Here is a 17711-nt window from a genome sequence, read left to right on the forward strand (position 1 = left end):
ATGGTTAAATAATATCCCCAAAGGGCAATTCATAAGAATCAGGAGGAATTGCTCTACATTACCTGATTATGTCCAACAATCGGAGACCCTAAGTGCCGGTTCACACTGTTCCGACTTGTCAGGCGACTTGGTCGCCAAGTCGTGCTCCATTTAGTGCAATTGGAACCGTTCTAATAGGAGCGATTCAAGTCGCTCCGACTTAGAAAAAGGTTCCTGCACTACTTTTGGCCGAAGTCGGAGCGACTTGCATTGACTTCCATTATGTGAAGTCGGTGCAAGCCGCACCGAAGTCGCGGTGCACGGCGACTTCATTAAGTCGCCCCTAAGTTATGTCGCCATAGTTTGAACCGACTCTTATACGTAGGTTTGAAGAGAGAGGATATAGGAGTGAGGACATCATCCATGAGTGCAATGAAGTACTTAAAATGTATTGCAATCAATTATTGGGAGAACGGCTGATTAAGAGGCAGCAGCAGGGTAGCGAATATAGGGTTTTGCTCAATTATAGTGTTAAGCATAAACAAGTTGAACAAATCTTTAAAAAACTTTGGGATCTATTGCAAAGAGAAAGGGTTCTAGGGTCGCAGATACCATCTGTCTCAAAATTCATATATAAAAAAAGCGCCTACACTTAAGGATAAGATAGCGCCGGGTGCGATTGATGCCCCAGTACCAGGAAGGAATGAGATGTTCAAGTTCCTAAAAGGTTTCCACGCATGAGGTAGATGCTCTGCTTGCAAGCATAGTCAAGTGAACCGCAGGAAGACCATTGAATTCATGGCCACAAGCATCGGGAAAAAATATGTAATCAAAGATTTAGTCGCATCTAGTATTGTAGGAGTAGTGTATATGCTTGAGTGCGGGTGCGGTCTCCAGTACGTGGGACGCACGTCTAGAGCACTGCAGGTGAGATTAAGAAAACATATTGGTAATATTAACCACTTCAAGACTGAGCCTTTTTTTTTACACTTTTTGTTTACAAGTTAAAATCAGTATTTTTTGCTAGAAAACTACTTAGAACCCCCAAACATTATATATATATATATATATATTTTTTTTTAGCAAAGACACTGGAGAATAAAATGGCGGTCATTGCAATATTTTTTATCACGTGGTATTTGCGCAGCGGTCTTTAAAACATCATTTTTTGGGGAAAAATTACGGAAAATCACATTTCACTGCATTTAAAAAAAACGAAACCGTAAAGTTAGCCCATTTTTTTTTTTTTTTTTATATTGTGAAAAATGTCACGCCGAGTAAATAGATACCCAACATGTTATGGCTTAACACCCGTGGAATGGCGATAAACTACGGTCAATAAAAATCTTCATAGGCGACGCTTTAAAAATTTTTAATGGTTACCAGTTTAGGGTTAGTGTAGCTCTTTTTTTTATTATTGCTCACGCTCTGGCGATCGCGACGATACCTCACATGTGTGGTTTGAACAACGATTTCATTTGCGGCAGGACTTCCATATATACGTTGTTTTTCGTGCGCGAGCTCACGGGGGCGGCTAACATTTTTTTCCCCCTATTTTCTTTTCTTTCTTTTTTTTTAATTTTTAAGGTTTTTTTTTTTTTTTTTTAAATCTGATAATTTTTATTGCTGTCACAAGCGATGTAAACATCCCTTGTGACAGCAATATGCAGTGACAGGTACTCTTTATGGAGGGATTTGGGTCCAAAAGACCCTAGACCCCTCCACTACACTTCCATGTATTCAAAACAGGATTTTTGAATACATTAACTTTTTGAAACTGCCGCCTTTAGCAGCCGTGTAACTCGGATGTGACGTCATGGACGCCGCCTCCGGGTTACGTCATCGGAGACCCGATCGTAGCCGTATCCGGCTTAGATTGGGACTCCATCCAGCCGGCGGACACGCTGGCTGGTTGCTCGGATCTCCCGGTGGGAGGGCAGGGCGGCGGGAGGGGGCGTCCCCTCCCGCTCGCCTGGGTAACGATCGAGCGGCTCCCGAGCCACATCGGTTGTTACCACCGGAAAGCCGACTCTAAGCAATGGCATGGGATGATGCCTCTAGCTAGAAAAAGTTAGTCAACATTAGAGAGGAGGCAATTATATTAGAGCCCTTAGTAAACGTGAAACTGTGTGGATATACAGTGCCTTGCGAAAGTATTCGGCCCCCTTGAACTTTTCGACCTTTTGCCACATTTCAGGCTTCAAACATAAAGATATAAAACTGTAATTTTTTGTGAAGAATCAACAACAAGTGGGACACAATCATGAAGTGGAACGAAATTTATTGGATATTTCAAACTTTTTTAACAAATAAAAAACTGAAAAATTGGACATGCAAAATTATTCAGCCCCTTTACTTTCAGTGCAGCAAACTCTCTCCAGAAGTTCAGTGAGGATCTCTGAATGATCCAATGTTGACCTAAATGACTAATGATGATAAATAGAATCCACCTGTGTGTAATCAAGTCTCCGTATAAATGCACCTGCACTGTGATAGTCTCAGAGGTCCGTTTAAAGCACAGAGAGCATCATGAAGAACAAGGAACACACCAGGCAGGTCCGAGATACTGTTGTGGAGAAGTTTAAAGCCGGATTTGGATACAAAAAGATTTTCCAAGCTTTAAACATCCCAAGGAGCACTGTGCAAGCGATAATATTGAAATGGAAGGAGTATCAGACCACTGCAAATCTACGAAGACCTGGCAGTCCCTCAAAACTTTGAGCTCAAACAAGAAGACTGATCAGAGATGCAGCCAAGAAGCCCATGATCACTCTGGATGAACTGCAGAGATCTACAGCTGAGGTGGGAGACTCTGTCCATAGGACAACAATCAGTCGTATACTGCACAAATTTGGTATTTATGGAAGAGTGGCAAGAAGAAAGCCATTTCTTAAAGATATCCATAAAAAGTGTCATTTAAAGTTTGCCACAAACCACCTGGGAGACCCACCAAACATGTGGAAGAAGGTGCTCTGGTCAGATGAAACCAAAATCGAACTTTTTGGCAATAAGGCAAAACGTTTTGTTTGGCGTAAAAGCAACACAGCTCCTCACCCTTAACACACCATCCCCACTGTCAAACATGGTGGTGGCAGCATCATGGTTTGGGCCTTATTTTCTTCAGCAGGGACAGGGAAGATGGTTAAAATTGATGGGAAGATGGATGGAGCCAAATACAGGACCATTCTGGAAGAAAACCTGATGGAGTTTGCAAAAGACCTGAGACTGGGACGGAGATTTGTCTTCCAACAAGACAATGATCCAAAACATAAAGCAAAATATACAATGGAATGGTTCACAAATACATATCCAGGTATTAGAATGGCCAAGTCAAAGTCCAGACCTGAATCCAATCGAGAATCTGTGGAAAGAACTGAAAACTGCTGTTCACAAATGCTCTCCATCCAACCTCACTGAGCTTCAGCTGTTTTGCAAAAAGAGGAATGGGCAAAAATGTCAGTCTCTCGATGTGCAAAACTGATAGACATACCCCAAGCGACTTACAGCTGTAATTGCAGCAAAAGGTGGCGATACAAAGTATTAACTTAAGGGGGCTGAATAATTTTGCACACCCAATTTTTCAGTTTTTTATTTGTTAAAAAAGTTTGAAATATCCAATAAATTTCGTTCCACTTCATGATTGTGTCCCACTTGTTGTTGATTCTTCACAAAAAATTACAGTTTTATATCTTTGTTTGCAGCCTGAAATGTGGCAAAAGGTCAAAGTTCAAGGGGGCCGAATACTTGAGCAAGGCACTGTATGAGACCAAAGTCCATACACCTAGGGGACTCAACGTGGAGGTAGATATTGTTACATTAGTGAGCGATAATTCCCTTATAGGTTTTCACTGGATGGTGAGGTATTACATATTTTGATTTTTGCTATAGGTTTTTATTACTGATGTGGTGTTTTTATTTTTTTTTTATATTTTTTTTTAATATTTTTGTTTTCATGTATATATTTTTTTGTTAGTTTGTATTGTTTATGCAGTGTGGAAGGAAGATGCTGGATCATGCTCTGATGAATGCTTCGGTTTTTATTTAATTAGGAAATGTCAGTGATCATTCATTTATCTACGTTCTACCATGTATGAGTCAGCTCGCAGGGGACACTCCATATGGGCGTGTTCTTCTTGGAACAGTCAGATAAATCCGGCCCGTCTTGTTCGACTCCACACCTACTGAGGAAGTCGAGTGCCCACAGCGTATGACGCAATGCATATAGGGGGCGCAGACTCCAGACGGACGTGACCCGGCAGTACATACAGGACTATTTTTAACATTATTGCTTAGTTAACACAATCAATTACTCTAGCACCTTATTGATCAGCACCTTTGTTGTCTATTAGCACTTTATTGATTAAGCACCTTATTGCTTCTTTGCACATGTTAGGTCAGTAGCGCTGTATCTCATGACTTGTTTATTTACTTTGGATGTACAGTAATATACACATTATGATATAGCGGCTGCGACCATTTGACCATTAGTTGCGCTGACACTTATATTACTTTTGGATTCTTAACCTCTGAGTTAATAAATATTTGTATCATAAGAAAGAATTCTAACATGCAACGGAGTATTCCAAATTACACGTAAGGGAAATCAGTAGTGCAATATGACAATCCAAAATCATAAATTAAATTCCATAAAGTAGTTAAAGTTCCTAAAGGGTAGTCCATCAACAAACTTGAAGATACATGTGAGCAGCATATTCCGTAAGAGACCGTGGTAACCCGATGTGAAATTACAGGAACACCTCACACGACACCGCTGATGTGTAAACACACTCCTGATTAATTAACCACTCACCAGAAGAAAATGCCTTTCCACTCTCATTGACAAGGCCAAGATCACTTAAATGATTTGTTCCGATCACCTAGATGGTTGATGTGCGATCCTCTCGCTGTCTCATATTCTTAGATGTGATGACCGCATGTGTTTTCTTTCTTATGCTTGCTTTGCTTTATTTTCACCTAGTGATCCTGCCAGTTATTGGAGTGTAATGCCCTGTACACACTATCAGATTATCTGCAGACTTTTGTCTTCAGATTTACCTTTTCTATGTAGTGCAAGGGCCTGCCGGATTGCATACAAATTGAAAGTGTTTAGGTTTGACCTCATATTATATGGTTTTGGTAAGTCTGCAGACAAAAGTCTTCAGATAATCTGATAGTGTGTACAGGGCATAAGTCTGAGTCGGTGTCTCCTCTGTGTCACATAGAGGAGACACCGACTCCCACTTACTCTTCGATAACTGGCAGGATCACAAGGTGAAAATAAAGGAAAGAAAGAAATAAGAAAACACACTGTGAATCGAGATCAGGATTTTTTAACGATTAATCGTGCAGCTTTAATGATTACATTTCCTATGTTCCCTACTGCATAGGAGCTGGGGGTGGAGCAACAATGGAACACTGAGCTTCACCGTAAATGGCTGTGCAGGGGAGGCGTGACAGGACAAGTCTGATCATTGGAGGAGAGCACAGTTACGGAACTGACCAAGGTCTACTGTTAGGAACACCAGGGATTTCACACAAAGGAAGCATTACATAAAAAGCAGGATATTCCATACAAGTAGATGGTATAGCAGGAACAAATGAGGAATATGAAAACAAACACTTTAACCTGTGTTGAGAATATAAGTAACAATTATTTATAAATTTTAAATTTCGCCTTTTTTTCTCTCAAAATGATGAAAATTGAACATATGCAAAAAAATGTAAATAACCAATATTGGAATCCACAAAGGGGGAGAAATGGGACTTTGTGATAGGCCCATTTCACTTTTATGGACCGTTCATTTCATCAGTTGTGTCACGTTTTTTTTGTCATCGGTTTTTTTCAGTCAGCATCTGTTTTTCATCCGTTCCGTTTTTTTTAACGGATGAAAAATAGGGCTTTCATCCATTCAAAAAAAGATGTAGACAGAAGTGGAGGAAAAATTATGTAAATTAATAATCATGCATTTACATCAGTTTTTCCTTAGGAATGCACTGATGTCCGTTTTTTCATCCGTCAACGGATGGATGAAAAACAGGCAGCATGTATGAAAGGGGCCATACCCTCGAAGTGTGAAAAAATATAAAATCGCATATTTATTGAGAATGTCATTAAAAATAATCCCATAAAGCCTTGTGGAATTGTATGTTACATACACAGTATCACAAATTGAAGATAAAAAAAAATGTTTCATCATATCATGACATTTCATCACTGATGACGATGGAAGAATGGCATAAAAACACAATTATGTGTTTTTGAATGTTGGTACACTCCTATGTTGGTACAGGAAACACTCCTGAAATGAGGCCTCCTAGATTCCGTTATTGCCTCCACTGATCAACGACCAGAGAGGGCTGTGTGTGCCGGGTGCAAAGGATGCATGGAAAGGACCAACACCACAGGAAATAGAGAGAACCAAAATGACTTGACCCAGGGAACCCCCAGCATTCACATGAATCACAAAAATATATACAAATAAATACAACCACACGTGTGGGAACAAAATAAAAAAGGAGGTGGGGAGGGGAAGTGGAAGGATGGAAAGCGGAAAGAAAACCGGTTCACATATGGTGTTCTGAACATCCTGGAGTGAAACCCTCCAGATATGATTTATAGCCCTGAGCTTGAATATCATTGGGCTTCTTTTTTTAAGTAAAACCTTGTTCCAGTCGCCTCCCCCGGGATCCGGTAACTGCACGTCAAGGGCCCAGAGGAGGGGTGGTGAACAAAGTAGTTGTTTGAATTAGTCATGTCTCTTCCCATAGCAGAATGCACAGCCCCTGAGGTTGCAGCTTTTTCATGCTCTTTCATTCTGCGCCAAAAATTGCGATCGGTTTTATCAATGAAAAATGCCCCGCGGGGGCAGTCTGACTACCCCTTGCTTAAGTCAAGTGACATGGAAATTAGAACAACATTTTTGGTCATTGGGAAGAATGTGCGGTCTTCATGATCTAACATATTGGCACTATTGACATTCTTCCATTGTCTTCAGTGATGAAATGTTATATGATTGCTTTGGACACATGTTTACACCTTCTGTACAGCACTGCCCCATGTCTGTCAACCTCCAGCATAATGGGTTTGGTTATGGTATGAGTTATGTGCATCTTATCTTTACATGATTGTACTCAAAATAAATTATACTTTGGCTTTTTACGGTTTGCCATACTGACCTTTATGTATGTCCTAGTGATCCTTTAAGACTGCCATCCCTCTGAGGAAGACCTTATTCGTCAAAAAACCTCAGGGGCTCTGGATAGGTGTAAAGAACCTTGTGTTTTTACTCCATTCTTCCATTGTCATCAGTGATGAAATGTTATATGATGTAACCTATTTTCTCTCTTCAGTTTGTGATACTGTGTATGTAGCATACAAATCCCCAAGGCTTTATACCAAAGTAGTCTGTGATACAGGTACATGAGTTATATTCAATGTCATCACATTTCTGTAAAAATATGGAGTTTTTCATTTTTCCCTTACATCTTTTACCCCCCCCCCCCCCCCCAAACAATATATTTTCTGAAAGCACTGATTAAGGACATGCATTATTTGAGCAAATGTTTATCAAATCACTATTCTCACACACAAAAAATACCTTACAAAACTCTTGCTAAATTCCTGCCTTGTTCACATGGGGTATGCTACAGCATATGCCCATGCAGGGCTGTGTTTACTTGCATGGGGATGTACAGGTTTTCTGTGCATCCCTGTGCAGGCAGTCATATTCATGTCAGTTGGTATGCAGCGGCTGCAAGGACAGGTCTGACGTGTGTAGGTACATGGGCCCCAAACACGCACAGTGTGAGTTCAGGGACATGCACTCACATGGATGTCAAGTTAGGAACAGTGGCTGTGTCCATAAAACTGCTGCATCACAATTGATATGGATGTGGCTGCCTGCACATGAATGCATGGAAAACCTGTGCATTTCCCTCGTGCAGCTGCTGTGTTCTAATTGACATTAATGGGACAGCCTGCATGGGAATGCACAGAACACCTGTGAATCCCTGTGCAACGACGCCTCACTGTAGTATGACCTGTGTGAACGAAGCCTTAGGTTTATTCCTGCAGTTGGGAGGGGGGTTTAATTGGTGGTGGGGAAGGGCATCTTAGCAGCTAGAGACAGGGAAGTGGAGAGGAGGCAGCAGAAGCAGCAGGTGGGGGGCTTTGGAGGAGTCCCAATGTCAGGGGGGGCGGTCACATTGTAGGTTAATAGCTCTGATCAGCGTCTTGTTAGCTGCTGATCAGAGCTGTTGGTTTGTTCAGCAGTCAGTTCTGATAAAAATTGTTGATAGAAGTTTATGGTCACTTAAGTGACAGCTTATAGCAGAGGAGGAATGCAGGTCCCTACAGTGTATGGACCTGGGCAGCTGGAAGCAGTGCTGTAGGGCCGTACAGACCTGGCAGTGAAAGGGTTAAACGTAATAAAAATAAATGCACCCATATTTGCAGTAAGAAAAGTGCATTCATTATTTATTTTTTGCATAGGTGCCTGCAAGGCATTGCAACCACGATTGGTCCTACACTCTAAATATGGATGCAAAACCATAGTTGGAAAGGTGAAGGTATAGTTATCCAGGCAGAATGGAAAAGCAGTAAGATCTGCTGAATAGAACTTTGTGCAAGCAGAAATAAAAGCAAAACGACAATGTTCATACTTATACCCAAAAAATTATTACGTATTTAATTTGTTTTTCACCACCAGTCATCCACAATCCCCTTTACGCAGTGTACCTCTACAAAAGTGTCTTGTCTTTCACTCTAGTGAAGATTTTTTTTTCTCCTTTAATCCATATAAGTTTCCTCTTTCCAGTGAGTGCATCAAATTCAGCTTGAAATTTCTAATGACTAGAAATGATCTAGTTTCATAGCATGTCGCTCTTACTGAATCAAGCAACTGTAACAAACTGACTCCGTTGACAGAGATGATGTGTCTTGTCAGCGTATTCATCTTTCCAAAATCATGTTGAGCTGGTTTAAAAGGAAAATGTCATTTTGTGTGCTATTCCATTCCAAAACTTGTTCCCTGAAACAAGTAAATGCTTTTTTTATTTTTCCCCTCCTTTGCTCGTCTATGGCTTTTACCTTGTGAATTGGTTGGTGCAGATTTCCAAAAGAAAAAAATATCGCTTTTGCCTAAATGTCTATTGAGCTGTCTTTTATGTTGGTCTGTGACATTGCTGATCATGTGGTGTTTGGATCTATTATTACTTTTTCTAATGTTTAGAAAGCGATTTAGAAAGCTTGTATAGCTAACTCATTGGCCATATTGCTACTGTATTTTTACATGCCTACCCAACTGTGTAATTTTTTTTTTTTTTTTTCTTTGTATTTTAAATGATTTCCCCATTTTTAGTTTTGTTTTTTTTGTGTGTGTATGTTTTGCCCTTACCAGTAATAGTTCAGAAAGTCCCAACGTGTATTTTCTCTTACATAGTCAAGGACATTGATGGGCGGCCGCTCCGAACGAAACGAATACCTTCTGCTTCATGCGTTCTATGAAAATGATTTCTTAGTGCCTGACAAGCAGTTTCACAAGAAAAATCAGCAGACAGTGGTAAGCTTCCTTGCAGAACATTTTATGGTGTTTCCCAAAATCTTGTTAGTTTCGGATCAGTGAAATTAAGCCATGTTTTCTGGTGTGTGTATGAGTGGAAGCACTTTTTAATTTCTGTACAGGACAGTAGCTTTTTTTTTTTTCCACTTGGATTTGCAACTCTGATATAGAATAGTTTAACAAAATTTCAGACATGGTAAATTACATTTGTCTAGCTTGGACAAATGTAACTATGTATTTACCATACCTTGCTAATGCCCCTGGAATCTGGAAATCGCTTAAGTAGACACCACTACTGTAGTGTATCCAGTTGCTTCTAAGTTCTGTGCTAAGCAGTCGGCCTCATGCATTATGAATACAGGTGGTTGGCCGCTCAGCACGGGCTCCATTCAGGGAATGCTTTGCATTTTCTAGCTGAGTGCAAAGCTTTCTCTATATAATAAAAGAAAAACCCAAAGGGTATTATCCTTGGGGACCTTGACCGTGCGCTCATAAATCCCCAGGGATAACGCTCTTTTAGGGTTTTATATATACAGTGCTTTGCGAAAGTATTCGGCCCCCTTGAACTTTTCGACCTTTTGCCACATTTCAGGCTTCAAACATAAAGATATAAAACTGTAATTTTTTGTGAAGAATCAACAAGTGGGACACCTTAATGAAGTGGAACGAAATTTATTGGATATTTCAAACTTTTTTAACAAATAAACAGAAAAATTGGGCGTGCAAAATTATTCGGCCCCCTTGAGTTAATACTTTGTAGCGCCACCTTTTGCTGCGATTACAGCTGTAAGTCGCTTGGGGTATGTCTCTATCAGTTTTGCACATCGAGAGACTGAAATTTTTGCCCATTCCTCATTGCAAAACTGGAGCTCAGTGAGGTTGGATGGAGAGCATTTGTGAACAGCAGTTTTCAGTTCTTTCTACAGATTCTCGATTGGATTCAGGTTTGGACTTTGACTTGGCCATTCTAACACCTGGATATGTTTATTTGTGAACCATTCCATTGTAGATTTTGCTTTGTTTTGGAACATTGTCTTGTTGGAAAACAAATCTCCATCCCAGTCTCAGGTCTTTTGCAGACTCCATCAGGTTTTCTTCCAGAATGGTCCTGTATTTGGCTCCATCCATCTTCCCATCAATTTTAACCATCTTCCCTGTCCCTGCTGAAGAAAAGCAGGCCCAAACCATGATGCTGCCACCACCATGTTTGACAGTGGGGATGGTGTGTTCAGGGTGATGAGCTGTGTTGCTTTTACGCCAAACATAATGTTTTTCATTGTTGCCAAAAAGTTTGATTTTGGTTTCATCTGACCAGAGCACCTTCTTCCACATGTTTGGTGTGTCTCCCAGGTGGCTTGTGGCAAACTTTAAACTACACTTTTTATGGATATCTTTAACCACTTGCCGACCGCCGCACGACTATCTACGTCGGCGGTCAGCCCCTCACAGGCAAACTAACGTAGGGCTACGTTGCTTGCTTGTGAGGGTCTAGGGAGCGAGCGCGCGCCCCCCGGGGCGCGCTCCCGCGTGGTCACGGACCCCCCCCGCGCGTGTGACCAGCGGACCCGATGTCCGCCGGTCACTCGGCGATCGGCGGGGGAGAGGGAGAATGTCAGGCAGCTTGTGTAAACAAACTGCCTGTCATTCTCTTCGCTGCAAAGACACTGATAAAACGGATCTGGTATGTAGATCCGTTGATCAGTGTCTTTACAGCTAGAGCCACAGCCAATCACAGTAGAAACCACGCCCCTAGGGACACACACAGCCCCTCCCTTCCAAATAAAGTTAACCCCTTCACTACCAGTGTATTTTTACAGTAACAGTGCATATATATAGCACTGATTACTGTAGAAATGTCACTGGTAACCCCAAAAGTGTCAAAAATGTCAGTCAAGGGTCCGATCTGTCCGCCGCAATGTCGCAGTACCGCAAAAAAAATCGCAGATCGCCGCCATTACGCGTTAAAAAAAAAACAACAAAAATGACAAAAATCTTTCCCTTTGTTAGTAAACGCGATAACTTTTGCGCAAACCAATCAAAATACGCTTTTTGCGATTTTTTTTACCAAACATAGGTAGCATAAAATAAATTGGCCGAAAATTTTTAAAAATTTTGATTTTTACATTTTTTTTTGGGGGAATTTCATATAAAAAAATGTGAAAAATATTGTTATTTTTGCAAAATTGACGCTCTTTTTTTGTTTATAGCGCGTGATCAAAAAATCGCACAGGTGATCAAATACCACCAAAAGAAAGCTCTGTTTGTGGGAAAAAAAGGACGTCAAATTCGTTTAGGTACAGCGTCGCACGACCGCGCAATTGTGCGTTAAATTCACGCAGTGCCGAATCGCAAAATACCCCCTGGTCGGAATGGGGGTAAAATCTTCCGGGGCTTAAGTGGTTAAGAAATGGCTTTCTTCTTGCCACTCTTCCATTAAGGCCAGATTTGTGCAGTATACAACTGATTGTTGTCCTATGGACAGAGTCTCCCACCTCAGCTGTAGATCTCTGCAGTTCATCCAGAGTGATCATGGGCCTCTTGGCTGCATCTCTGATCAGTCTTCTCCTTTGTATGAGCTGAAAGTTTAGAGGGACGGCCAGGTCTTCGTAGATTTGAGGTGGTCTGATACTCCTTCCATTTCAATATTATCGCTTGCACAGTGCTCCTTGGGATGTTTAAAGATTGGGAAATCTTTTTTTTTATCCAAATCCAGCTTTAAACTTCTCCACAACAGTATCTCGGACCTGCCTGGTGTGTTCCTTGTTCTTCATGATGCTCTCTGCGCTTTAAACGGACCTCTGAGACTATCATAGTGCAGGTGCATTTATACGGAGACTTGATTACACACAGGTGGATTCTATTTATCATCATTTAGTCATTTAGGTCAACATTGGATCATTCAGAGATCTTCACTGAACTTCTGGAGAGAGTTTGCTGCACTGAAAGTAAAGGGGCTGAATAATTTTGCACGCCCAATTTTTCAGTTTTTTATTTGTTAAAGTTTGAAATATCCAATAAGATTCGTTCCACTTCATGATTGTGTCCCACTTGTTGATTCTTCACAAAAAAATTAGTTTTATATCTTTGTTTGAAGCCTGAAATGTGGCAAAAGGTCGCAAAGTTCAAGGGGGCCGAATACTTTAGCAAGGCACTGTATATATATTTTTTTTATTTGTTCTATATTGGGCTGTTTTAGCATTTGTCTATATCGTGTGTTTGCACAGGTGTAGGTACACTATTATTTGGCAAAACTTTCTCTGATTGGATAGGGTGGAGAGGCAGAGCAGTGAAATCACGCTCTCCATCTCATATCATCAGAGAGAGCTTTGCATTAGTTAAGAAAATGCAAAGCGTTCTCTGAATAGTGCCCTACCTCCTATATTCACATTCCATCAGGCCAGAACCTTAAGCAAGTGGAGATCACTGGAGTAGTAGTAGGATCTACTTCAGTTGTTTCCAGGCGCTGTATGTAAATAGATACATTGGTCCAAGCTGTACTGTAACTATACAAATATACCATGCCTGGAATTCATCTCTAAATGCCTCATTTGGTCACCAGTACCCCTACCTTATTTGGGAGATTACCACATACTGTTCCATTTTCACTCCTGCAAGAGACAGGAAATCCCTTCAAAGTGAGTGCAAGTGTTCCCAATTGAATATTTTCTCTTTATTTCTGTTCCAGTGACAACTCTAAAATTGTTTGGATCAGTGATAGTGGTCACCAGCACAAATAGGGTAAATCTCCCTAAAAGGGACGGACTATAATAAATGCTTTTTCAACCCTTTTCTAGCCTTTGCCCACCTTGTACAAGACTAAAAAATGGTGTCTTTAAACATTTTGATGACCACATTGAGAAGGTGCTGGACTTCTCTCTGATCAGTATGTCGGAGTAGTAGTATCCGTGTGTAACAACACTCAAATGTTGCAGGTTAAATTTCTCACTCATCAAAGGAGGTTTATGAATCGCGTGCTGTTGCGTAACCAACAGTGTAACCATTTCTTAACTGTCGGACACCGTTGTTTCCATTGACACAATTTCTCTTATATTTAAATGAGCTAACAGAAAAGCAGAAGTTTGTACAGTCAAGCTGTTGCTTTTATTTTGAGCTGCATGGTTATTCTGCTGTGCTTTGTGAAGTCCCTTCATAATTTACTCAATAGCAAATGAATGGGTTGTTGATGGATCCTTTAGGGGGAACTTATTTGTTGAATCCACCCACCTATGTGTAATGTGCACTGCTTAATTTGCTTCAAGGATTTTTTGCTCCATTGTTCCCATCTGTGAGCTCTACTTGTAGTGGTTCGAGACTCCAATTATACCCACTTAAGCTTTGGCTTGTACCAGATAAAGGAAAATGGCTTGGCTTTAAGGGAAAGTTCGGCCAAAACCTAACGCTAAACCTACTCTCAGCCACATTCTAAGCCTAATCTATGTAACCCTGTAAAGAAGAAATCGCTGTACTTGACTATTCTGCAGCAGCTCCAGTCTGGTCCCACCCTAAGCTGTCAGCGGGGGCTTCAGTGTGTAGGAGTGCGCAGAAGAGGCAGCCAACAATGGAAGCCCCATAGTAACTCTATGGGTGACGTCACTTCCTAGGCATTTCGGAGCTGTTGTCTGCTTTCTCTCTCTACACAGCAGCTGCCACTGGAGACTGGACCGAATCCGCTTCAGAAAACATTTTTTTTTTTTTTTCCCTTTACAGGGTTAGACAGATTTGGTTTAGAAGGTGGGTGGGAGTAAGGTTACAGGCGGTCTCCGGGTTACGAACAAGATAGGACTGTAGGTTTATTCTTAAGTTGAATTTGTTTGTCAGAACAGGTACATTTTTTAAGTGTAGCTCCAGCCAAAATAATACTTTAAGGTTTTTTGGATAGCATAGGGAAGGGTTAACACCCCTGTACCATTTGTTTTGCTGTCTGTTCCCTTGTTCAGAAGATTTCACCTCACTTTCTGTCCCTATAATTGGATTTTGAAAAGTTTGGGTTGTTGTGGAAACCAGGATTGGTGATAAAGCTCCAGAGGTAACACCTTTTTCCCATGAGAACTCTTACAGGAGTGAATTTCCCTTCCTAGGGGTAGATTTCCCCTCACTTCCTGTTGTCTCCCTCCGTTTTGAAGTAGGAGTCGTTTGTAAGTCTGATGTTTTTAACCTGGGTACTGCCTGTAGTGGTAGGTTTCAGCTGAACTTTCACTTTAATTGCAGTAGGAAAAAGGCCAAATAACATTAACCTGAAAGGATAGAGAAAGATTAAGTTGTCTTGCTTATCCCAGCAAGTATTGGTAGTGTTTGAATGCTGTAATCATCAGGTAAGCTCATCATGTATGTTGATTAGTTTGTGCATGATTTCTGGAATCAATACCCTTGCATGGCAGTCCAATGGTTATATACAGAGTTATTGTAGAAGTGTACTTTGTTATTCTTGTCTAATACCAGTCGTATTAAGACAACCCACCAGAAACCCTGCCATGTATTAAATGTAAATGTTTGTGTGGCTGGGTTTTTCTCTCTGCAGGGATATCTAGTCACAGTAGCATTCTTTGTCCACTTGGACTTTTTTGGAAAGCTTGGGTTCACACTTGTGTGGTGCACCACATGTGATTCGGATAGGAATCGCGCCACATTCCTTTTTAAATTGGCAGCAATTTTTTTTTTTTTTTGCTACGGTGGAATTGGATGACATGGGGTATTCACACCCATGTGATCTGATTCTTGCAATCGCACTGCGTTTTGCAACCTGTTTCAGGGAGTCAGTGGCAGATCGCATGAACGGAGTGCCATTTGCTTCATTTCCCACACTGCAAATATGTGAACCAGGGCTAAATGTAGTTGGCAGCAATAACAATCTGTTGCTGTGGTATTAAATTATTTTTTTTCTTCCAACAGAGATTGAAATCTAATCTTTACGAGTTCAATTCCTGGTTTATATGTTATCGTTTTAAGTCTGTCAAAAAACAAATAAAATACAGTTTCCACAGCGTTTTAACAGATCATTTCAAGACTACCTTCTTGGATCAAGTATGTCCATCACAGGGCCAACCTTCATTAGATGGTCCTAACAACTAATTACTGCGCTGGTGACTGGCAAATGATTTGGATATAATGGTCACTCTGTTGGATATGATTTTAGTATTGCCTATTTTAACGTTTTGCATAAACCTTTTTCCATAAATGTGCGCCGAGCTGCACGTGCCTTTTAAATGTTTTACATAAATAAAAGCTGACCATTTTAAACACCTCTGTGGTGTTAAATGGTTTCCTTTGGTGAACTGCTTGGTCTAGTAAAGCAGAGTTCAGGTTGTGATTTTTTTTTTTTTTTTAACAAATCTAAAGGCAAAACTTTTTTTTTTTAGTTTGAATAGAGTAGAGTTATTAGAACACTTTTGTTGCTGTCTTTCGCCAGCACATTTGCACATGGACGTCTTTCCCGTGGCACAGGCCCAAATATGGCAGCCTTTGCGTGAAATTTCCTGTGTGTGCATGTGTTAATGGGCTCTTTAAATCATTTCTTATTTTTGTGTTTAATAATGCTTTAAATCCAGTGCCATAGTAACAGACAGCAAATCTAGGTAGAGGTCATACTTTTTTTTTTTCTGCTATTCACACAAGTCCCCATATTTGCTCAACAATCTATTTTTTTTATTAGATCGTTGAATAACTTTTTTTTTTTTTTATTTGGCATATTTAGTAGAGCTCAAAGCAGAACAATGAATCATATGCAAAAAGTATTGATATTATGAATGTGAAACACCAAGAGGAAAATGGAAATGGACAAATGCCTGGACCAGGAACTGAGCCCTGGACCCAAATTTTGAAAGGGCAGAATTCTAACTATTCTACTATGTTTCCCGAATGTGAATATTGTGACTATGGCTGTATATATTGCAGGTAGAGGATGATGAAGACATGGATACTGATCAAAATAAGAACAAGAAAGTTCGGAAGAAGGCTGCATATGCTGGTGGCTTAGTTCTGGACCCTAAAGTTGGTGAGAAATATCTAACTCCCCCCCCCCCCCCCCTCAGTTGCTTAAAATGTATAGATACATTGTTATACTTTTGTACTTGGCACAATTAAACATATTCCTATTGTTGTTTGTAGGTTTTTACGACAAATTCATACTGCTCCTGGATTTTAATAGCTTGTACCCCTCAATCATACAAGAGTATAACATCTGCTTCACCACAGTGCATCGGACAGCTAATAGTCAGAACACAAAAGAGGTTGGTGAGATGACATATGGCAAATACATGTGACCGACCATCCTCCTGTTATGATAAACATGTAAAGCAAATATTTTATGAAAAACATTTTATCTTTCGTTCATTGAGGGACACAGCTCCTAATTCTTCTTAACCATTTGGTCATGCCGCCCCCCTACAGGAGTAGGACACTAGGCAGGAAAACGTTTGACTACGCCTATGGGCAGTCCCAGGGGGTATACACCCACTCTCAGGTATAGGCACTCAATATTTTTCTGTCTATTCAGGAGTAAGGACCTAGTTCCTTGCTTGGATCTTTAATCCTGGCGATTATTTTTCCTTTTAAATGTAATTTTCTCTTATGTCCTCTGACAGTCGCCGCCCCTCATAGTCTTCACCAATGGGTATTGACCTCTTATCCACAGGAGTAAGCTAGGCAGAAGATTTTGTTAAAAACCCAAAACTTGACATAGACACACCTACAGGGGGCTGTCCCTCTGGTCCAATACCCCCGGCTAGCCTCATTCCCAATTCAGTTTGTCTTTTGCCTAGCTTAGGAATAGGCAGGCTTCCCTGTGCTGGGGCTACAGTCTCAGCCTTTTCTCTTGTTTTATTACATTTTATTTTCTGCTACGTGTGGTTTTTCTTCGCACTACTAGCTTTTTACTTGTTCCTGCGCTTAGTTAGACTTCGGAAGACTACAGCGTTGCGGAGCTGGGAATCGGACTGGTTATCCTGGTGTCCCAGGACAGAGAACCTTATGGAATCCTAGCCTGCCATCGAGCGTTTAGCAGGCTATGCGTACGCCCAGGCCTTGCAAACGACCTGTCCCTGTCCTCAGGGACAAAGCCCGCGAAGTGGCCACTTCGCTAGGATGTCTCTACTGCGGTATGCTGCCTATAGCTAGCGTCCTGTTCGGCTGACAGTACCCCAACCCGGGGTGGGAGGCTCCCCGTCTCACGGCGGC

The 17711-nt window shown here is 41.0% G+C and overlaps 1 protein-coding gene across 1 annotated transcript in view; it reads left to right on the forward strand.

Moving 5' to 3' along the window:
- POLA1 (DNA polymerase alpha 1, catalytic subunit) overlaps positions 1–17711 on the forward strand; it is a 1022539-nt gene that overhangs the window by 316794 nt on the left and 688034 nt on the right. Inside the window, exons 22-24 of the mRNA XM_082247055.1 lie at positions 9420–9539; positions 16431–16530; positions 16644–16765. Coding sequence (XP_082103181.1) covers positions 9420–9539; positions 16431–16530; positions 16644–16765 — 342 coding nt within the window. The remainder of the gene's footprint in view (positions 1–9419; positions 9540–16430; positions 16531–16643; positions 16766–17711) is intronic.

This window comes from Pelophylax lessonae, assembly GCF_965119305.1.
Source record: "Pelophylax lessonae genome assembly, chromosome: 2".
Classification (NCBI taxonomy): domain Eukaryota; kingdom Metazoa; phylum Chordata; class Amphibia; order Anura; family Ranidae; genus Pelophylax; species Pelophylax lessonae.